General features: G+C 53.4%; 2 protein-coding genes across 3 annotated transcripts; one reads left to right on the forward strand and one right to left on the reverse strand.

The window, feature by feature from the left end:
- Positions 1 to 407: 407 nt before the first annotated feature.
- On the reverse strand, positions 408 to 13009 carry GTF2H3 (general transcription factor IIH subunit 3). Of its 2 annotated transcripts, none has more exons than XM_037051920.1 (13): positions 12905 to 13009; positions 10605 to 10684; positions 10179 to 10285; positions 8670 to 8836; positions 6519 to 6581; positions 5809 to 5838; positions 5645 to 5673; positions 4117 to 4191; positions 3411 to 3464; positions 1387 to 1455; positions 998 to 1112; positions 868 to 904; positions 408 to 780 (listed from the first exon to the last, which is right to left on the reverse strand). In XM_037051920.1, exons 1-13 carry the CDS (start codon positions 12915 to 12917, stop codon positions 711 to 713), a joined length of 909 nt encoding a protein of 302 aa, XP_036907815.1. In that variant the 5' UTR covers positions 12918 to 13009; the 3' UTR covers positions 408 to 710. The 2 variants fall into 2 exon arrangements, with proteins under 2 accessions (XP_036907815.1, XP_036907814.1); XM_037051919.1 differs by having other exon boundaries at positions 998 to 1133.
- Positions 13010 to 13060: 51 nt separating this feature from the next.
- On the forward strand, positions 13061 to 21963 carry EIF2B1 (eukaryotic translation initiation factor 2B subunit alpha). The gene is made up of 9 exons (XM_037051922.1): positions 13061 to 13196; positions 13979 to 14080; positions 15303 to 15439; positions 15527 to 15643; positions 17157 to 17269; positions 17700 to 17768; positions 19118 to 19193; positions 20409 to 20534; positions 21109 to 21963. The coding sequence occupies exons 1-9, from the start codon at positions 13184 to 13186 to the stop codon at positions 21271 to 21273; spliced, it is 918 nt and encodes a 305-aa protein (XP_036907817.1). The 5' UTR covers positions 13061 to 13183; the 3' UTR covers positions 21274 to 21963.
- Positions 21964 to 22023: the final 60 nt, after the last annotated feature.

Genomic DNA, 22023 nt, shown 5'->3' on the forward strand with positions numbered 1-22023 from the left:
CACAACAGAATAAAGAACCGCTAATATCCAAAGCTGCATCTCAATGGGGACAGTGAGGGTTTTCGTTACGTGACTATGGCCACAGTTAACAGCTGACTCAACTAGAGCGCTCCCTACTGACCAACGCCATTACTGCACTTTTTCTAACACTGAATTTCGCATGTACCGTTTCCCAGTAAGAACCTAGACCTGGGCAGTAACTTCTAAAGCCTACATCAGTCAGGGCAGGCTGATGTAACAAATGATCATCCCAATAAAAAAGTCACAAATGCGTGCCCTGGCTGGTGTAGCTCAGGGCCTACGAACCACACGATCTTGGTTCGATTCCCACTCAGGGCACATGCCTGGGTTGCGGGCCAGTTCCCAGCAGGGGACTCACGAGCGGCAACCATACACTGAGATTTCTCTCCCTCTCTCCTTCCCTTCCCCTCTAAAGATAAATAAATAAAATCTTTTTTAAAAAGTTACAAATGCGTGCTTTCTCCCCTTTCTGGACCAAAATGGTCTGAAAACATGTCGGGGTGCACAGACTGCAGAGAAGGGCTCCCTCCTACCATCCAGCCCAGAAGCGCAGCATGAGGGCATCTCTCCAGACCTGCGTCCGGGAGACGCCGTGCTGAGCGGTCTGAGACACACCTGCCAGTTCCCAGAGCCCCCCACAGCCTCCCCGCACAGTGACTGTACGTGGCTCCACAGGACGGGCGCTTTTATCATGCAGACACTTTCAGTTTCTTCTTCTTGGCCTTCAGAACGGGAGGCAGCGAGATCTTGAAGGCAGTCCTGGAGTGACAGAGGAAGAAGAAAAACTCAGTGACGCTCTGCCAGCTCCCCAGCACGCGAGCCGGCCACACCACCCGAGATACTTACTCGCAGGTAGTGCAGATAGGGCTGAAATTGCAGAATACTGTTAATTCAGAAAAGAAAAAAACAGGAGGGTTTAATACCACACAGTTAACATTTCTGAAAAAGAAAAGAGAAATGTGGTTCGTGAACTTACTTGACAAGCACACAGAACACACATAGCCGATCTCAATGAGGTTTCGGTGACAGAAGCATGCAGCCCGGTAGTCGACATGCGCGGGGGGTGGGAGGGTCAGCTGAGGTCTCTGGTCCTGATCAGGAAGAAAAACCCACTGCAAAAGGGGGGGGGCATTTTCACTCACTCGGCAGTCACAGGAGCACCTCCGCACACCCCTCATGCAGGCAGCGCTCCGGCAGCAGCCCCACCACGTTCTGCACGCAGCTCACAGCGCTCAAAGACTCACTGACGCCCAGCCTGCCCAGCCCGAGAGCCCTAGGTCACCCCTTCACTCTGCTCTCCCACCCACCCCCCAGGGAGTGGCTCTCCCCTCGCAAGGCACCACGCTCTCCGCCAGGTTCCCTCACCAGTAAGTACTGCAGAAGGGAAGGCATCTGCGGCACCTTCAGGTACATTCCCCCGGTGATGTCACACGCCTGCAAAACACACGGGGCCTCTGCCAAAGCAGCCCTTACTGAGCCTTTCCAGGGGCCTGCAGTTCCCGCCAGGTTCCCGCCAGCAACGCTTCAGGTCCCGGAGGGGAGAGGCCACGGCGCAGCGGTGGTCGGCAGGGCTTGCCTGCGGTGTGCGAGGACCGGAAACGCCCAGCTCCCTTCGAGATGCCCACACGTTTCTTTTTCCCCTCCGCTCGCACCCTTTCACTCCTCAGAGACACGTGCCCTTTCTTCTGTCTGTCTGCTATGGAGAGGTTTTTATTCGTATCCTGTTTATTCACTCTCAGTATATGTTTTAATAACAACTCTGAAATACAACTCATGCATTACTTGCAAAGTGGACAACTCTCTGGGTCCGGTATACTCAGAGTTGTGCGACCATCACCAACACCTAGCTCCAGAACCTTCTCACCGCCCCAAAAGGGAGGCCGCACCCGTTCATCGGCCACTCTCCACTCCTGCCCCTGCCCCACAACCACTGATCTGCTGTCCCCGGACATGCCCGTTCCAGGCATTTCGCCTAAACGCAATCTGACAGTATTCGTCCTTTGTGTCTGGCGTCTGGCGTCTGTCACTCAGCATCATGGTCTCAAGGTCCGTCCACGTGGCAGCAGGTGCCAGAGCTCCGTTCCTTTCCGGGGCCGGGCCCCAGTCCACAGCGTGAAGGGACCGCGTTTTGCCTGCCCCTCCCTCTGCCGATGGACACGTGGGCCCTTCCCACTTCATGGCTGGTACGAACAGTGCTGCTGTGAACATGCATGGGTAGTTTTTTTCTTTTTTTGTTTTTTAATCATAAATAATTTTTAAGTTAGCACAATTTAATTTCCTTTGGATATAGGTGGTTGCTGGGTCACAGGGCAATTCTGTGCTCCACGCTCTGAGGCAGCTTCCCACTGTTTCTCGAAGCGGCTGCCCTATCTCACGCCCAGTGCACGTCATGGGCCTGTCATCGAACTGAAGTCACAGGCCCTCCAGAGCCTTCAAAACCGACACGCCTTCTGATCTCCCCCCCCCTCCCCTCCCCACGCCCAGCTGTAACTGAGACTCAAGATTTTCTGCAGTTTTGTGCTTTTAAATGATCTTTTAGGAAAAAATATTTCTTATGGACGAAATACATTTGTCAAAAGTTTGGTAATTTCTTCAATCTTCAATTTTTCTTCCTTTCTGGTTAAAGGAGAATTCAGTTGCCTACTTGTGATGTAAGAGCAACATCTAACAGTGTTGTCCAACAGACATACAACACAAGCAACCCAAATAATTCTAAATTTCCTAGCCGCATACAATGGAAAGAGATAAAATTTTAATACCGTATTTTCTTTAACTCAATGTATCTAAAGTACTACCTGTCTAACTCGTAATCAATACAAAAAGTCATTAAGAAGATACTTCACATTCTGTTTTTCACAGGCAGTCTGAAATTCAGCGTGTTTCATACTTACCGCACATCTGAGTCCAGACCACACTGGTTCCGGACCGCAGCCGCCACGTGGCTGCCACAGGGGACGGCCCAGACCTGGAGTATGGTCCTATTTCCCTAAAGTGCTCAGCTCAGGGGCTAAGTCTTCCATCTGTATCTATATCCAGAGAGATCTGTCATTCTGTTCACCTAACATTATCAACAACGGTCATTTTTTGCTGGTGCGACCCGAAGGGATTTTTTTAAACCCTTTTAAAATACTTTTCTGTGTTGCTTGATTTGTTTTAATGCGTGAGCCACTGTTACAAAGTCAATCAACTCACCATGTGAAACATACGTAAGAAATCCAAAGGGACCAGAGGCGTGAGTTCTCCGATCCACAGCGTCGGACAGGCCAACCCCCACCACGCAATGCCACCACGGCACGAAGACCGGTGAAGGCATTTAATAGCAGGCGACAAACACACCACGCTCTCCTAAACCACCGACACGGAGCGCGCCCCCCCACCCGAGAACATACCTGCTGGAGGAGTCCTGAATCAGAGTCCAACACACAGGCATCGATCAGAATATTCTGAAACGAATGTTGCAAATACGTTACGGAACGATAGCAATGACTACCTTACACCGATGACCTACTGCGTGCCAGACTCTACACTTGAAACAGCTTACTTAATGCACACAGTCACTCTGCAAGGTACATATGTGACCTGCATTTTGCAGCTCAAGCGTCCGGGCCTTGGCCAGGCTGTGGTCCTAGAGGCTGGGAGGCACTGCTGTCAGCCCCGCTGTGCCCGTCCCCAAGGCCCATGGTCTTGTCACATCGTGCAGGCATTCCAAGATGGAGAAAATTATACGTGGCTATGGCATTTTAGATTAAAACTGAAGTTCTAAATTCCCTGCTATTACCGATAATCCACCCAAGTACACAGCAGACTGTAAAGCCAGGGATTCGCAGCCTGGGGTCCAAGGATGGGCTGAACAGGGTCACAGGAAAATGCCGCAACTGCAGTAAAGTGTTTCAGTGCCCATTTTTCTGGGGCTCATGAGATTCTCAAGGGGTCCAGGACTCAAAATAGAGGAATCACTGTATGACATATGGATTCCGGATCCACAATCCATTAATAAGGCTATTTAGTCAGAATCCCTCCCAAGATAGATGATTCAAAAAAAGAGAAACCAGTTCATCAGAAAACAAGTGTCCCTGAGGAGGGCGGGGCGCGCACCTGTTTCTGCGCGGCGAAGATGACGTTCATGAAGTTCATGTACTGCAGCGCGCTGTCCTCCGCAGCCTTGATCACCTGCGGACCACACCGCGTCAGCGCCCGCAGGCTCTCCGGGCGCCCCACGCACGCGATGGCACCACATCACGCGGGGGCTACACTACTGCGGTTTTTCTCACGTGCCTGCCTCGTTACCACCGTTACAGAGTACCTCCGCGTGTAACGACGACCACATCCTACCGCTCCAGGGGTAATCCTCGGCACCATAGAGCGCCGCCGCGGGCATGTACACACACTCCCACCCACGGCACTCCCACCACGGCAGGGCGACCCTCTAGTGTCTGCAACCTGCTCGTGTGGCTCCATCTCATCCCTCCTGCCGGCGTCACCGATGCCCGCCACCGTTGCCTGCGGTTCGGCAGCTCTGCGCAGGGCACATTTCCGCAGAGTGCGGCCCTGTTCCAGACCGTGCTCTGATGGACACGCTCGGACGCCCCCTGCAGGACCCTCAGGGTAGCGCCTACACACGGCATCAGTGAGACCGCACATTTCTCCTGGACATGACAGGTGATGGGCCACCCTCCAGACAAGCTGTGCCGTTGTACCCTCCCATTGGAGACGCGAGGGAGTGAACAACCCCCCCAACACCACCGACAACCCTCCGAACGGCCAGCTGTTCATCTGCGCTGAGCAAGAAGTGCGCAATGAAATGAATGTGTTTTTAAACATTAACTGACCATTCATGTTTCTTCTTTGGCTGAGTGCTCATGATTGCTGTTTCTTTAGACTAACTTTGACTTGTAAAAATTTGTGAGAGGCCCTGGCTAGTGTAGCTCAGTGGATCAAGTGCAGGCCTGCAAACCAAAGGATTGCAGTTCGAGTCCCAGTCAGGGCACATGCCTGGATTTTAGGCCAGTTCCCAGCAGGGGACGCACGAGAGGCAACCATACATTGGTATTTCTCTCCTTCTCTCTCCTTCCCTTCCCTCTAAAGATAAATAAATAAAATCTTTAAAAAAGCCCAGGCTGGTGTGGCTCAGTGGATTGAGCACTGCTGGCCTGCAGGCTGAAAGGTCACTGGTTCAATTCTCAGTCAGGGCACGTGCCCGGGCTGTCCACCAGGTCTCCAGTTGGGGGCATGGAGAGGCAACCGATGAAAGTTTCTCTCACATATCAATGTCTCTCTCCCTCTTTTTCTCCCTCCTTTCCCCCCCTCTCTAAAAATATAAATAAAATATATTTTTAAATTTGTGAGAGCTTTTTACCTTTTTTTAAAAATCCTCGCCCGAGGATATATTTATTGATTTCAGAGAGGGAGGAAGAGAAAGGCAGAGAAAGAGAGGGGGGGGGCACATTGACTACATCCCGTATGTTCCCTGACCTGGCATCAAACCGAAACCTTTTGGTGTACGGGACGTTGGTGTACGGGACGCACTCCAGCCAACCAAACCACCCAGCCAGGGCTCCCGCTGGGTTTTCTAATTGGCTACAACTGACATATAAACAGAGTACTGATTTTTTAAAAAACTTACCAATATCCTTGACTTCATTTCCTGATTATCTATAAAGAGATAAAAACAGATTACAATTTAACTGAATCTTATTACACATAAGATTTTCTAAACAATTTTAAACAGCCCACCACATTACAGTAGTAAAATAAGAAGTAGTTTAATAGAAAGACAAAGGTTCCTACCTTTAACTTCCTTGTTCATTCTATGAATGTCTTGATTTCTTAGCATTAAGGAATTTAAAAATATTATTTAATTTCATAAATATTCATAGTAAACAGAGAAATGACCTCAAATTTTAGTTAAATAAACCCAGCAACCACATAGCTGGAAAAAAAAATGTTCCATTTACCACGATAAACACACGAAACAAAAGAGATCGGGAATTTCCAATGACCAATTGCAAGCAAGTGACCTCACAATCTGACCGAAGTACTGCTGTCCCAGAAAACTCAAATTACCACCATCTGACTGCTTTATGTGTGATTAGCCACAACCTCCTAGATTCGAATCCTGGGACCACGGGCAAACCTGTGGTAATTTGCCATCTCATCAGATGAGATGTCAAACTCAGGACCAGGCAGCGATGACCAGGCGCGCCCCACAGGGCCAGGGCCAGCAGAGTCGGGGCCGGACACTGCTCTGGGGGTGGGAGGAAGAACCAGCCCGCAGCCCGCCCGACCAGAAACGAGGGAGCGTCCTGAAGAGCCATGAGCAGGGCAGGCCAGGGCACCTGGCGGCCCCCCACTCTCCCCGTCTCGAGTTTTTACAGCTTGTCCCACAGGCGTGTCGTGCCTTCCACTCGCGTGGCACGGGGCTCCGGGGAGCACCACAAGGGGAGGGACACCCTTCCCTCCCAGCAGGCACCTCTGCATGGCGGGGGCAGCAAGGATACAGCAAAGAGCTTTGGCGAGGGATCCCGCCAGCAGAGTTTCTGTGTGCTGGCCCTTTATGTCACCTGTGAATAATAATGAAAAGGTTAAAAAGGGTTTTTTTTTTTGCATTTTCTTCAACAAAAATGATTTTCAAACCAAAGTACTCTTCATGAATGAAATAACATAACACTTTTAAACTGGGTTTAAAAATGGCAGCTTGTTCTCAACAATGCTTAAGTGGGCAGTTTTTTAAAAATTTTCTGAATTTAAAAAGTCCTGGTGTCCGGGGGGCACAGAGTCCCAGTGTGGGGAGGTGACGAGCTCTGAGACAGCAGCGGTGACGGCTGCCTGACAACAAGCCACTCTCACTGCCGCTGCGCATGCACTCAGAGGGGCTGAAATGGTAAACATTATGCGGCACGTGTTTCTCCCCAATAAAAGTAAATGACAGAAAGCATCCTGGGGTTCCTTGGACGTTCCCATGGAAGGGCCTGGGTAACCGCTGGCAGCCAGCACGGCGGCCCTGGGCCAGGCCCCGGCCTCCCTGCCCGGTTTTCCCACCGCCCCTCCCCTCGCCCCTGGGAGACCTGCCAGCCGGTCAGGCAGGGAGAGACTTGTCAGCTGTGCAAGCAGCGACAGAGTCTGCAACTTGCTTGGGGCCTTGGGAAAAAACCTCACTATTAAGAAATATCAAAATTGTACAGCTGTGGCTCAAGGGGGCAGGGAGCCCAGACTGATCCAGGAGTCAGATCCCCCCGCTTCCCCAGGTCAGGCCAGGAAAGGTCTTAAACCCCATCCTGAGGAGCTAGGACACTGCTCTGGAGGCCAGAGGTTCTGAGTGTGATTCCGGAACCAGCTGTGGGGGCATGACCTGAGACCTTCGTAGAAATACAAGTTCTTGGGACCACTCTAGACCCAAAAATCAAAACCTGCAGAGTGGGGCCTGGCGCTTCCCTCTAACCAGCCAGCCAGGTGCTGTGGGACAGTGTTCTTGGCATGTAACTTACAGGACATAAAACCCACTGCTCTAAGTGCTCAGGGCGACGACCTTAAGTTCTGTGTGATTCTAGAGCACTTTCCTCACCCCAAAAGATCAAAAGAGCCCATTCCCAGCCCCCCACCTGCTCCTCTGCAGCCCAGCAAACCGCAACCTTCTGTCCCTACAGAGTCCCCTCTGCCCACCAGGTGATTCTGACAGAGGCTATGGTTCGAAAAACACCCCCTGCAGGCGACAGGGACATGGGCAACAGGCACCAGAGGAGGCCTTTAGGCCAGATAGGAGCAGCCCTGGCCTCCAAGGCAGCACTCCAGAGGCTGAGCGGAAGGCCTGAAAGGGAAGAGACAGGTGCCACTTAGAAAGCTGGGACAAGACCTGCAGCATCGGCCCTGACCTTGACCAAGTGTGCCCTGCAGGGGTCACCTGGTGATGCCTGCAGACAAGTTTGGTTGTCACGGCTGTGGGCGAGGCTGGGGATGCTGCAGGGCACAGAGCAGCGCCCCCCACCCCCGCCAGGGAGCAACCCGGCCCGAACCTCAGCAGGACCGAGGGGCAGCTGCAGGACAGGTCACAAGGGTCGGACCGTGAAGGTATTTCAGAGGCCACAGGATTTCAGAGCTGATCAGAATCTGGAAAATTCTGGGTGGGTGAGGGTGAGGGTGATGGAGATGGGGAGTGGAATGGGTGTGACCGAGGAGGAAAGAAACTGAAACAAATCTGGGGACACTGGGGGACACTGAGGGGCAACACGTGCACTGAAAAGGAAGACTGGATCGGAGCAAAGGTCAGGAAATGTCCACAGATAAACAATAAAGAGTGGAGGAGGATATACAGCAAAAGAAAACATAACGTGCAGAATAAAAAATATATTTTTTAAGGGGCAAGGTCAAGGAAAAGTCAGAAAAAGAAGGCCCGGAAAGGAGGAAACCAGGTCAACAGGAGAGTCTTCGAAGCCAAAGAGTGTGTCTGGAGAAGCAGAGGCTGTGCCGCAGCACCGGGCGGCACAGGGGCAGGGAAACAAAGCACAGACCTCGCTGAAAATGACCTTGAACAAGAAGAGAGAGAGAAGCAAGGCCGGAGTACCGAGAACCTCAAATCTTTGGACTGAAAGCCTCCAGGACCCCCACCTTCAACTCCGTTTGCAAAATGACCAAAATGAAAAAAAAGCTCTTACTCTTGGTCATCAGATCTTTAATCTCTTCGACAATGACTTCATTTGCTGCCGTTAACAACTCATACTTCCCGTCTTTACTCCCTGAAGGAGTAAACTCAGAAGGAGTCTTGCCAGGGTCCCCGAAGAAGTCTCCAAGTCTGCCATTCTTTCCAGGATACAAGAACCGACTGAAACAGAGGGGAAAACACCTAGTCACCCCAGGACTTGGGGCCCTCACTAACATCCACAGGAGACTCCGCAGGGAAACAAAGACATTAATCCTAGACTCACGAGATTCTTAATAAATTTCCTCTTTTTAAAAATGTTTAAAACAGGCGATTGGAAACCTGAGTGGACCGTACCGATCCCGCTGTTTCCCGGAAGGAGAGAGAAAGCAAGGAGGCGCTGGGCTCTGTCTCTCCGAATGCCTCCCAGTGGTGGGTCTCACTCTGCTTTCTCAATGACACCTGGAAGATTCACACAGGCTTCTAACTCACTATTACTTTATGATCTGAGGTCTACTTATCTACTCCAGTAATAAAAACCTGGTCCAAGGATCCCTAGAAGAATCTTCTGGTAACTCATGACTTTTACAGTAATGCAAAACACGTCTGATTTATCTGAAAAATGGAAACTTCGCCTGTTACGGCATTTATTGGCATCTCAATCCAATCAGCATCCATTCTCGATTCTGAGAAACATGTCTGGCGACGTTGGGAGAGAGAGCAGTTCCAGGGCAGGGGATGGGGGGTTCTTTCTGCACACCAGAGGAGGCAGCGCTGTGGACCGAGGCCCGCGGAAAGCTATCTGCTAACCTCCTGCGAGGCATGTGTACGAACAAGAGTCACTTCCACTGCAGCGCACTTTTAATTACAACAGAGAAGAGCTGATTCTACAGCCTAAGTGTACCATGACAAGTCGGTGTGATCAAACCTGTTCACTCGAGCCTGGCCTGCCCACAGGGCCTTGTCCAAACACCAGCTGCAGACGCACTCACCAGCCTGCGGTGCCCCTGGCAGCCAGTTTCGCCCCAGTGTTGGAAACAGCCACTGCCTCCTCAGCAGGGCACCAGACAGAGCAGCTGGCTTGGGTTTGGGAGACAACTGATGAGAAAAGCCCTTACTTACACTCCCTGGAAGACCACGCAGAGGACTGAAACGTCCCTGCCAGGAGAGGCACGCCCGGAGCTCCCCCAGGGAGAGCAGACTCCCACCTCCCTCTCGCCTGCCCCAGGGGCAGACCCTCGAGTAGGCGGCCCATCCCATTGTTCTCCTTTTTGCCTGGAGCCAACAGCTGAAGCTGTGTCAGGTCACTGTGCACAGCGTGCAACTCGACTGCGCATGAGCTATTCGGGTTGCCCGTGCTCACCCTCTGAAGGTGTGCGTGTGCTGACCCTTGGTGCTGTCAGCGTCGTTCACTGGCACAGAACCAACTGTTGCAATACACAGGGGAATGGCGCTGAACGCATGCTGACCGGTATCCCCACCTCAGAGGGCGGGAGTCAGGCAGCCCCTCACCCCACGTCCCTACCTTTCCTGAATGTGACTTGCTATCACCGCGAGCTTGTTGGAGCGGCGCATGAACAGGTGAGAATTCCCCAGCGCCAGGACTGCATCCACGCATCTCGACAATGTAAACTGTTGAGGAAAGAAGACACCAGATGGGTAAAGCAGCTGTGCAAATACCTACATGGGCTCTTAATAAAGATTCCACTTAAACACTAATTATTCAACACTAACAATTTGCCCAGGGGCTCCCTCCTCCAAAGCCGTACGCCAAAACACTTGAAAACTACCGTTTTCTCATTCTACTTATACATACAAGATCATTTCTGTATCAGGACGCTATTCCACAAATATTTCCTGTATAGTATTTACAAAATAGCAAACATCACATCTTCTGGGATGAAATTACTATTCTCCGGAATTACCCAAAGGCCTCCTTGGGCGATCTTACCTGAGATCCCTTCAGGGCTTGCTTTCCCCACCAAATCGGGTTGGTATCAACTATGATAACTAGCAGATTCAGTTCATCTTCTGAAAATATTAACAAAAATAAAAAAACATTAGCCCCGTGAAAGTGAATCCAAGCTAACATTCCATGTGTGTTTTCACGTGTCTGATCTGACAGCCGTGAGATTAACAGGACGCGGAGTTCTTGTACACGTCTGGAGTCTGTGGGCCCCCGCCAAGCCCCCACCAAGCCCCCGCCTGCCTCCTGCACCGCTGCCCTGACAGCGCTGGAATGGAAACAGCTTTCTGTCCTGTTTCTGCTTCTGCCTCTCCTCTGCTCCTGGCCTGCTGCCACAGAGGATGCGCAATGAGTATCTGTTACATGAACCCAAAAACATTTGCATTTTAAATGCCTGGTCAGTGACAGAAGCACCAAATGAACCAGCAGTAAGAACCACCAGTAGTAAAATGCTACAGGGCGGGGGGTGCCTAAAGGGAGGAATCAGGAATCAATTTGGCCCTGAGTACATCGAATCCCCTAGCAGCAAGGCCAGCTGTGATTACAAACCAGTTTTAAAAGGCGAAAACCAATTCCCATGTAAAAAATATTTTCCTGGGGAAAAAACCAGGCTACACTCTCAACATGGAGTCACCTAGCTTAACACATTCATTTACTCAACAGATTTTACACCAGATACCAGTGTCAGGAGTTGGGCGCACTGTGTCCAAGCCCTCAGGAGCCTACATTCTAAAGGAGGAGACACTGGAACTTGTAAGCACGTGCTCTCGTGAAAAGCCGGGATGCTCATTTAATACCAAGAAGTGACGATGCCCTTCCTGCTCCCACACTTTCCTTCTTGCAGTTTGGTCTCCGGTCTCAGGATAATCCCCACCCCACCTCTGATTTCTGCTCACATATCCAAATCCCACTTACTCTTCAGGGCCCCAGACCAGTGCTACCTCTTTCTCCCAAAAGCCTTTTCCAGGTCTTCCAACAGGTCCCGATTCCCTGTCTCAGGAGAGCAGGGATGCCCACCTCCTGTTCACCCAGCCCAACACACGGAAGCCTGTAATCCCATTCCGTGCTGACAACCCAGCAAGGGACATATTATTGCCACCTCTCATCAATTACAAGATGTACCTCCTCCCCCCCCTTTTTTTTTACATCCCACAGTTGCTGAAATCAGATCATATCCTGCGATTAAGATGTGCAGTACTTTTTTTAGTGGTATACTAAATAAAAGCACATTTCATAGTCAATATTGTTTTAGATTAGATGAAACACAGTATTCCTATTTTGCAAATGGAAATCCTATCTCGCTTGAAGGCCCATGCCTGCTGGCAAACAGCAAGGCCAATGCCCTGCTCTGAAGACTGATCCTCCTGAAAGTTATGACGCTCAGTACTCACTACTCACAGTTATGAAGCTCAGTACTCACAGTTATGATGCTCAGTACTCACTACCCCCTTCCCACTTGGCTGTGTCTCTCATCTCTCCCAACCCTGTGCACCAGACTGTGGACTCCTTAGACACAGAGGACTTTTGTTAATTCTGCAAATCACACAACCAAGTGCCCAGCACAGAAGCAGCACTTAAAGGCTGTATCTCCCATAAATCTTACGCCTCTGGCCTTATTATATACATCACGCCACACCTCACAATTCTCAGGACTTCCATTCCTTGCTGCTATCAAGATGCCTGGGGGAAGAGACAGTGTATTGTCTGCCCGAGAGGTCCACACACATGCAATGTCCCTCCCGTCCCTCTTTTCTTCAAGGAATCGGGCTCCATATCTGGTCGTTTAACGTATGAGTGGAAGTCTCTCCACCTGCATTCACACCCCCCAGGCTCCCCGTTCCTATCTCCCTGTGAAGTAGTCGCTTTACTCGCCACCGGGCATTGGCACAGTCATCAGTCTCAGTTTCACAGCACTGCGGTCCCCTGGACGCAGATCTAAAGTAGGTCCTCCTCCGGGACCCCTTAACCGCAATCCGTCACGTCACCCCATGACAATGTTTGCATAGCTCTTGTTCCCCTTCGAAATCATGGTCTGGCTCACCCACCAGGCTGTGACCTCCACGACGGCCTGTCACGTTCTCTGCTGTGGTCCCCAGCGCAACCCGCAACTAGCGCCTGGCACACAGGAGGTGACCCCAAAATATCTACTGCATGAATACAGTCGCTAGCCCCCTAAGGACCAACCAGAGTCCGCCCAGCCCAAAACACAAACTCCACGCGGCCAGACCCGACCGGGCCCAATTAGTCCAGCCGCAGTATCCGAGCCTCGCAGGCGCGACCCTCACCGTCCGAGGCCATGGCAGCAGAGCCGCCCAGAACAGAGCCGCCAGGAATCAAGCGAGCATCCCGGACGAGTCGCACACCCACTTCCGGCGCCGCAGAGGGACGTGCTCGGCGGTTGGACCCAGACCTACCTAAGCCCCGCCCCCAGAGCGCCGGAAGTGGAGTGCAGGGCCGCGCGGCGCGCTGTCAGTCCCTGTGGCTTGGGGTGGCGCGGTCGCGGGACTCCTCCGGGGAGCACCGACGGCTCCGGGTTCCTCGGGCTCCGCCGTCAGGAGGGCACCATGGACGACAGGGGTAAATTGGGACGGGACGGGACGGGCCTGCTGGGTCCACAGCGGAGCCGCCCAAGGGTTATCCCCGCCTCGCACGCCCAGTCTGGGCTCCGGGATTGCTCACGTTCCAAGCCCAGGCTGCTCGGCCGAATGCGGTTCCTTAACCCCTGTCGCGGTCCCGTGTCCAGGAAATGGACCCTGAGAGTATCCGCAGGCACTCCCTCTCCCCGCGCGCCCTTCCAGTGCCCTCGTCCAGAAAACAAACTTCGGGCGGAGCGTGCAAGCCTTAGCAGTCTCGATGTGCCCCTGTGTGGATAGAAGTGAGACTCCCCGTCCTGATGACTCCGGTACTAGAGTCAAAAGAACAAGGCGCGTTTGGTGTGCCTATCTAGTGTGGTTATCAAAGCGCTTTATTAAGTGAAAGGGCAAACTAACATCTCTAATGTAGTTTTCATGTTGAAAAAAGCGAAGGGGTGGAACCCTCCACACACGTAAATAAGTCTGTGTGTGAAGAGGCTTGACTTAGCAGATTGTCGGTGAGGGTACAAGAGAATTGATAAGGTGGTTGAGGCTGGGATGCTCTCGGGGCTTGGGGTGTCTGTCGGTGAAGAGGGAGAATGATCTTTCAGTTGTCACTTAGCAGATGTCATCTCTATCCCCATCAAGCGTCGTCATTACCCTGAAAGCTAAACACCTTGAAAAGAAAGTTTTTAAATGAGATTGCTTCGTGAGGTCAACAATGACTGCCTCTGGCCTTAGAGCCTGCCAGGTGAGCTTGACGAGTCACGTTTCTCTCTGTTCCAGAGTTAATTGAATACTTTAAGTCTCAGATGAAAGAAGATCCTGACATGGCCTCAGCCGTGGCTGCCATACAGACTTTGCTGGAGTTCTTGAAGCGAGATAAAGGTGAGGGCCTTCCTCAAACACACTGGTCCCTGTCAGAAGTGGAGACAGTGAGGGAGGTGCGTGTGCCTACATAATGTCATGTCACCCCGAACTCAGGCTCTTCCTTCATTTCACTGTTCCTTTTAAGCTATAGAGAGCCCTCCAGTTAACATTAAAATGGGCTCCTTTTCATAAATGAAAACACTTTGAATCAAGAATAGCCATTTTAGTCCTGGTTGGTGTGGCTCAGTGGATTTCATGCCCGCCTGTGAACGAAAGGGTCACTGGTTCAATTCCCAGTCAGGGCACATGCCTAGTTTGGGGGCTGGGTCCCCAGTTGGGGGCTTGCAAGAGGCAGCCACACACTGATGTCTCTCTCCCTCTCTTTCTCTCCCGCTTCCCCTCTCTAAAAAGAAGCAAATAAAATTTAAAAGAATAACCATTTTATATCAAGTTGACTGTGAAGCTTAAATCATAGCCACAGTTCAGCTTTCTGACTGTCTTGTGCCAGATTCTGTGCAGATGTTGCAGAGAATGTTCCAGAATAAGTTCTGGTGTTAACATCATGCACTGTGATTGCCTACTAATTCATGCATTCCCAACATGAGCATCTGGGTATGGCTGACCTCTTGCAGGAGCAAAACAATAAAGCTTTCTTTAACCCAAAGGGCTGGCCTAGAGACCTGTGTCTCCAGGGCCACCTCCAGTGTCATCTCGCTGTGCTTACAGTAGCGTCCAAACCCCTAACCCTCGCCTACGCCGCCTCACAGACCCTCCACGCTGGCCCTCCGTGAACCGTGCTCTCGCTCACACCAACTTTGCTCCCATCTCAGGGCCTCGGCGTTGTCACCGTCTGGCCCTGCGCCTTTCGCATCGGCTCCGTATGCAGCCGGATCCTCCCCTCCGCAAGTTCCAGTTTAAGTGGCCCCCGCTCCAAGAAGCCATCGTGTTGGCTCTGCCACAGCCCCACCTTTCTCATCATTCTGCCTTTTCTTATCCTCCTTACCATCTGTAATGAGCGTCCACATTCCTCTGGGTACTTGTTTACTGTCGGCCTCTTCCACTGGAAAGGGCGCACCCTCCGAGCTCGGGTCCCGGCTCCTGCGTCTCTTGCTCACTGATGTGTCTAGAATGGTGCCTGGCACCCAGGGCGCGCCCGCGAGTCCCAGCAGCACGAATCGCAGCCCCACCCAGGGGCTGTGGCACTAAGACAAACGTCACGTTGCCCATGTTGTCCATCCAGGGGAGACGATCCAGGGCCTGAGAGCGAACCTCACCAGAGCCATCGAGACCCTGTGTGGAGTGGACTCCTCGGTGGCCGTGTCCTCGGGCGGGGAGCTCTTCCTGCGCTTCATCAGCCTCACCTCCCTGGAGCACTCCGTAAGCCCTGCCTGCTCTGGTCCCCTGCCACGTCGCTGCCTCCGCCTGCGTCTTCCCCGGGCCCTCACTGTGCTCTCCTCTTCCTAGGATTTCTCCAAATGTAAAGAGGTCATGATTGAGCGGGGAGAGCTTTTTCTCAGGAGAATATCACTGTCAAGAAGTAAGATTTCGGATCTGTGCCACACTTTCATCAAAGACGGGGCGGTGAGTCGGTCTCCGCGCATGCGCTGACGGGAGCTAGGACTTCGCAGTCAGACCCCTGGGGTAAAATCCTACCTCTGCCAGTACCTGCTGTGTAACCTCAGACCAGTCACTTAACCTCTCTGAGCTGCACTTAACGCCTCTGCTACTTAGGGAGCATAAGAGCACCCACCTCATTGGGTTGTGGTGAGGATCAGTGAGGTGGTGTGTAAGGACTCGGCGCTGGGCCTGGCACCCAGCGAGCACTGTGTAAATGTAGGTGTTAGTACCATAGCTGTCGTTTTAAACAGGCAGAGAAAACACGGGGACAGCATGGGTGACGTTTGAGCTAATGTCTGAATAAGAAAGCATTTTTATTATTGGATGCGCACTAAGTTAGTGTGATCAGTCGGGTCCACACAGAACAGCTCCTGTCCCTGGCTGAGGCTGTCTCTGCCTGGCGGAGGTTGGCTCTGGCTTGAGGTTTTCTTTTTGACTTCCTTTCATGTGCTGTGGCGGAGGAGCGAAGCTGCCAGGTGTCGACGGGGGAGGGGGGACAGGAGCTGCAGGTCACGTCAGTCCCCTGCACGGGGCCAGTAAACCTTCCGTGAGGCCTCTCCCTCTGCCTGCCTCCTTCCTGCCGTCAGACCTCCACTGGCCGTAAAATTATTTATGTGCATTTTGACTCTGAAGTCTTGTCCTGTTTTATTACCCTCTTCCCAGCCTTTGAAGTGTGTTGTTAAATAAGCAGCATGAGAGGCATGAGCGGGACTTGTACAAAGCCAGTTGCCAGCACAGCCATTTTTAGCCGAGTCGGAGCAAGATGACGACTGCTCTGTCAGCGGCCTTGGCCTCCCCCTCCCGGCCGACGTGCCGCGCTGTTGACACTGTGGGGGGTTTCTTTTATAATTCAGTGTGTGACACCCACCTGCGTCAGCACAGACTGAGAACAGACTCAGAGCAGAGCCGCTTCAATGTAAACGTGCAGGGGAACTGCCTGGGATCTTATTAAATGTGATTCTGACTCAGTAGGTCTGGGGCAGGGCCCGAGAACCTGAATTTCCCACGAGTTCTCAGGCCAGAAAGGAGCTGGGGAGCTACGTCCGTCTGTCCCACGTTGTCCTCTAGAAACACCAGATGTATGGCATCTGTGGGACCACGGTGGCAGCTGGAGCGCAGCCCCTCCCAGCCCACGGCGGGTGTTGCACTCTCTGCCCGGCGCTTACACCGTGGCTCAGAAACGGGGACGCCAACCCCAAGGAGTCCAGCGGAGCCTCAAGTCGAAAGGCTTTGGTCCCCTGCGGGGGTTCCACTTCCGTACGTGCTGGGGAAGAGGAGGCCCTCACACACTCGTCTGGCAGAAACCTCTCTCCCCGTGTGCGTGGGCTTCAGACTCGGCACAGCATCAGGGACTCCTGCCTTCGGCTGATCTGTCAGAAAGCACAGGGGGAGCCGTAGGGCCCAGGGACGCACTGGAGCGGCAGGGCGTGGTGGCCGTCGGTGGACGGCCCTTTGACGGAGTGCTCTCGGTCCCCAGAGAATACTCACCCACGCCTGCTCCCGAGTGGTGCTGAGGGTCCTGGCAGCGGCTGTGGCGGCCAAGAAGCGCTTCAGTGTGTACGTCACGGAGTCCCAGCCTGACCTGTCTGGGCAAGTACCTTTCCACCCGGGGTGTGCCCCAGTTTGCCTATCCCTGTGGCGTCATGGCCAGTCACTGTGTGGTACCCACGGCTTTTGTTCATGGTGAAGTCAGAGGAGCAGCGGTATCTTTTACAAAGGAATAGACAGTTCATGTCTCATCTATGCAGAAGATAACGAAAGAATACCTTTCTCCTGGATTTGCACGTCTTACCCATAGTCCCCAGGGGGGTCGTTTCCCTGAAACACACGCCTCCTTCTAAAGAACCCTGACCCTCGCTTCCGGAGTCCGAGGTCCAGGGGTCTGCCCCTCAGTCCGTGAATGCCAACAGAGTTTTAGCCTAGAGTGGTTCATCACGGGCATTTAAACCATACTCCACATTATACACTGCATTGGGACTTTCTTGGATTTTCTCTAATGTGTTCAAAATGTCATTTTCAGTAAGAAAATGGCCAAAGCCCTCTGCCACCTCAATGTCCCTGTCACCGTGGTCCTGGATGCTGCTGTCGGGTAAGCGCCAGCCTCCCCAGACACAGTGTCTCCTCCCCACCCACTCCCGGGGTCGGCGCGGGGCAGGGCTTCCGGACCGAAGGTGTGTGTCCCACTCGTAAACCTGCACTGGGCGGCGTCCCACCCCCTAATTAACAGCCGCATTAAACAGCAACTTGTCACAGGGTCTTTTTTTCCCTAAGATTTGATTTATGTATTTTTAGAGAGAGAGGAAGGAGGGAGAAAGAGAGGGAGAGAAACGTCAGTGTGAGAGAGACCCATCGATCGGTCACCTCTCACGTGACCTAGCAGGGTCACAACCCCTGCACGTGCTCTGACTGGGAATAGAACTCACAGCGTCCCGGTTTGCAGGCCGGCGCTCGGTCCACTGAGCCGCACCAGCCGGGGCCCTCACAGGGTCATGACGTTGCTCACAGCAGGGAGCTGCAGGGTGCGGGGGTGAGTCGTTTACACAGCATCACAGGGCATCCCAAGAGCAAGGTGACAAGGTCGGGGTGTGGTCAGTACACGCAGTCAGTGCTGCCTCTTCCTCTGAAGACACGGGTGTCCTCAGTGCCACAGGGGTTCTTCGCACCCATGCAGCCCACACCGAGGTCGCATGTGGGTGACCCTCAGAGAGGAGGTGGGAGGAACAGTCTCACAAAGAAAGCACATGAGGCTGACAAACAAGATTAGGGCTGTGTTGGGAAGTGCGCGTTCCACAGAGCATTCCACAGAACGCCACCAGTGGCTCACCGTACAAGGTGCACCAGGCCTGACCGGTGCGGCCCAGTGGGCTGAGCGTCGCCCCACGGGCTGACAGCTCACCTGTGCCATTCCCAGTCACGGCACATGCCTGGGCTGCGGGCCAGGTCTCTGGTTGGGGGCGAGTGACAGGCAACTGATCTGTGTTTCTCTCCCTCCTTTTCCCTCTCTCTGAAAATAAATTTTAAAAAATTTTAAAAAGGTAATTTGCCATTCCCATCTGAAAGATGCCTGAATTACAGAACATCTTCTGACTTCACATCAGGTCTTTAAATTTCAGTTTTGTGGGTCTGGAGGCAGAACAGGAACTGTGCACCACACGTGTTAAGATCGGTCACAGGTCGTGAGAGTCTTGCTTCGGGCACGCACGTCTGGGTGCACGCACTGGGTGCAGTGTGATTCGTGACGGTGAGCCAGCGGGCTCCGACACCCTGGCAGCGGGAATGGCAGCAGTCCCAGGGGCTGCCTCACGTGGGAAGTGCTCTCGGGAAGCAAGTTGCAAGAGGAATTACCATGGAGACGGGGGAACGTGAACCTCTGCAGGTGGCGATGCGGCTAATGAGAGCCGGGAAACGAGGGCAAACTTTTTTCCTTAACTTCTGTAGCTACATCATGGAGAGAGTGGATCTTGTCATAGTCGGTGCTGAAGGAGTTGTTGAAAACGGAGGCATCATCAACAAGGTAGGAGCCTCAGCTCCCCGCAGTCCCTCCTCCCCGGCCGGGGAGGCACCGCGTGGGCCAGCCCCCTGCGCAGGGCCACTTGCTGGGGCTCGGCCTGCCCCTGCGCAGCGCGGTGACTTGCTTCCCGAGTCCCAGAAGCCACTGCAGTGGTCTGTCCTGTTTTGGTCAAATTCCACCCTGCTTTGGAGACTGAGCTATGTGAACGAGGAGAATGTAATCTATATCGTCTCAAAGCATGTTTTAACTGAAATTGGGTTTTTTAGTTGGCTGGTTTTTAATTAAGCACACTTCACATCAACAGACTATTAGAACGGCACTCTCCATTGCGTAACGGAGGAAAGATTTCACGGTAGTTCAGTTTCTGTGTTTGTGTTAAAGGCCGTATTGCATGAAACCCGCCACCCTAACCAGTTTCCGGTGCACAGTTGAGTGGCGTCCATCACAGCCCCGTCGTCAAGGCAGCGCGTCCTTTCTGAGAGGTGTGCCCGCCCCGGGCAGGCCTCACCACACCTGCCCCGCATCTCCCAGTCTCTCTGTCTCCGTGATTCCTGCCTGTTCCGGGCACCTTGTGTCGCAGGAGCAGAATCACAGCGTTTCTCCCTGGAGTTTGGCTCGTCTAGGCTGCAGCGTGGGCCGGCGCTTCCTGTTTCCTTGCGGCTGAGTCCTGGCTGACATCTGGTCTGTCGATTCATCCGCTGATGGACAGAACAGACATTTGGCTATTGCGATACAGCTGTGGGTGCACACGCACCCGGCTGAGGTCCTGGTTCCGATTCTTTGCGGTGCGCACCTGAGTGGCCCTGCTGGGTCACGTGGTGGTTCTGGTGGTTCTGTGTTTAGCCCTTCGTGGAACCGCCACTGTGGCCGCAGCGGCCCTACCAGGGTTGTTCCCACCAGCAGTGCACGCGATTCCTGTGTCTCCGCCTCCCCCCACCGCCCAGACTTTCAAAAGCTGCTATAGCCATTGAGTAGGCGTGAGGCCGCATTTCACTGTGGTTTTGACCTGCATTTCCTTCCGAAGGATGCTGAGCTTCGTTTCCTGAGTTCATTGCCTGCTCGTGTATCTTTGGGAAACTATCTATGCTGTTGTCCTTAAAAGATCATGGCCAGTTCCCGAGTCATAGTTACATCTGTTTTGTTCACTCATACTTTCTGCTGCTTCTACCTGCAAGTGCTGTGACATCTCACCTGTCTCCTCTGACCTCTGACCCCCAGATCGGAACCAACCAGATGGCAGTGTGCGCCAAAGCACAGAACAAGCCGTTTTATGTGGTTGCGGAAAGTTTCAAGTTTGTGCGGCTCTTCCCGCTAAACCAGCAAGACGTCCCAGATAAGTTTAAGGCAAGAGTTTTACATGTTTGAAGGGGCATTTGCATCGAAACTGAAGATAAGCTGTGGGTGGGGAGACTCCCAGGGGCCAAGGTGCCCATGAATTTCAGTCTTCCCGTCCCACACTCCCTGCAGCACTGAGTGCATGCGGGCTGCAGGGGCAGCGGCTGTGGGTGAGCAGTGTGAGCTTAGGCGTCAGCGGTCTGGATTCAGCTCCCTCCCCTGCCACCTACTGACCCCATGCCCTCTGCAGGGTCCTTCCTTCCTCTCCAGACCGGAACCTCAGGCCTCTGTGCATCAGGAAAACAGCCTTACCAGGGCTGAGGGTCCTGGGTAGGGCTTAGCATGGTGCCTGGCACGTGGTGCACTCTGTCCACGCCGTTACCTGGGGAGGCTGCTCGCTATTGAGGGGACACTGGTGTGGGCTCTGTGGCGAGCGGGCTGCCCTGGTGTGGCCCACCCAGACATGGGGCGCACTCAGGCAGCAGGATGCTACCCTGCTGGGGCAGGGCCTTGTGGCGGGGGCGGGGAGGGGGGCAAGCCCGAGTCTGGGGGGCAGACTAACCCTTGCTTCCTGCCTCCTCAGTACAAGGCAGCCACCCTGCTGTCGGCACGGACAGGGCAGGACCTCCGGGAGGAGCACCCGTGGGCTGACTACACCCCGCCCTCCTTCGTCACACTGCTGTTCACGGACCTGGGTGTGCTGACACCCTCCGCCGTCAGCGACGAGCTCATCAAGCTGTATCTGTAGCCAGGGAGCCCTGCTCTCCCATGGGAGAGCCCTGCGGCGCCCGTGGGAGATGCAGCCTTGACGGGGGGGGCCTCCTGGCCCGTGAGCCAAGCCAAGATGGGATTGTTTTCTTAATGAAGATTTGTGGACTAAGGACTTAAAATCTAAGTTTTGGTGACCTTTGTTTTCATTTCAGTCTCCTTTAAACATGTTCATGGTTCCCCTAAAACTCAACCTAAGTTGTACTGACGGTTCCCAGGCACTTTTTTCATTTCCTATTTCCAGAAATACATTAGATTATTGGCTACCTAACCAATGAAAGCTGAGCCCGCATCCCTCCCACTCCCGCACCTTCCACCACACTACAGGCCAATTTGCCAAAGGCAGCCACGGAGGAGACACCAGCCTGACCAAGCGGGCGCTCTCCCTGCAGCCCGGTGCTCCTGCAGGAGTGAAGGACTGCCGGGGCCACACATCACACATGGTGCGTGTAGGGGGGGCGGCACACTCCTGCGCAGCCAGCATCCGGCTCCCCGTGGGGAGCATGGGCCTCCCACAGGGCCCGCCACCACCCAGACGCCTGTCGAGCACATGTCAGGTCTGTGTCTCTGAAGGACGGGAACCTCAACTCGGTCGGGACCTGAGCAACGTGGGAAAATCTATCTGGGACGAGCGCAGCACCTTCTAATGAACAGCAGGAAAGAGCTGGATCCGGTCCATGTGGCGCTGCCCCAGGCCCCCCTCCTTGAGGGAGGGCCCTGCAGCCCTGCT

Source organism: Sturnira hondurensis, unplaced genomic scaffold (assembly GCF_014824575.4).
Source record: "Sturnira hondurensis isolate 20B ecotype Veracruz unplaced genomic scaffold, ASM1482457v3 Scaffold0007406, whole genome shotgun sequence".
Classification (NCBI taxonomy): Eukaryota; Metazoa; Chordata; class Mammalia; order Chiroptera; family Phyllostomidae; genus Sturnira; species Sturnira hondurensis.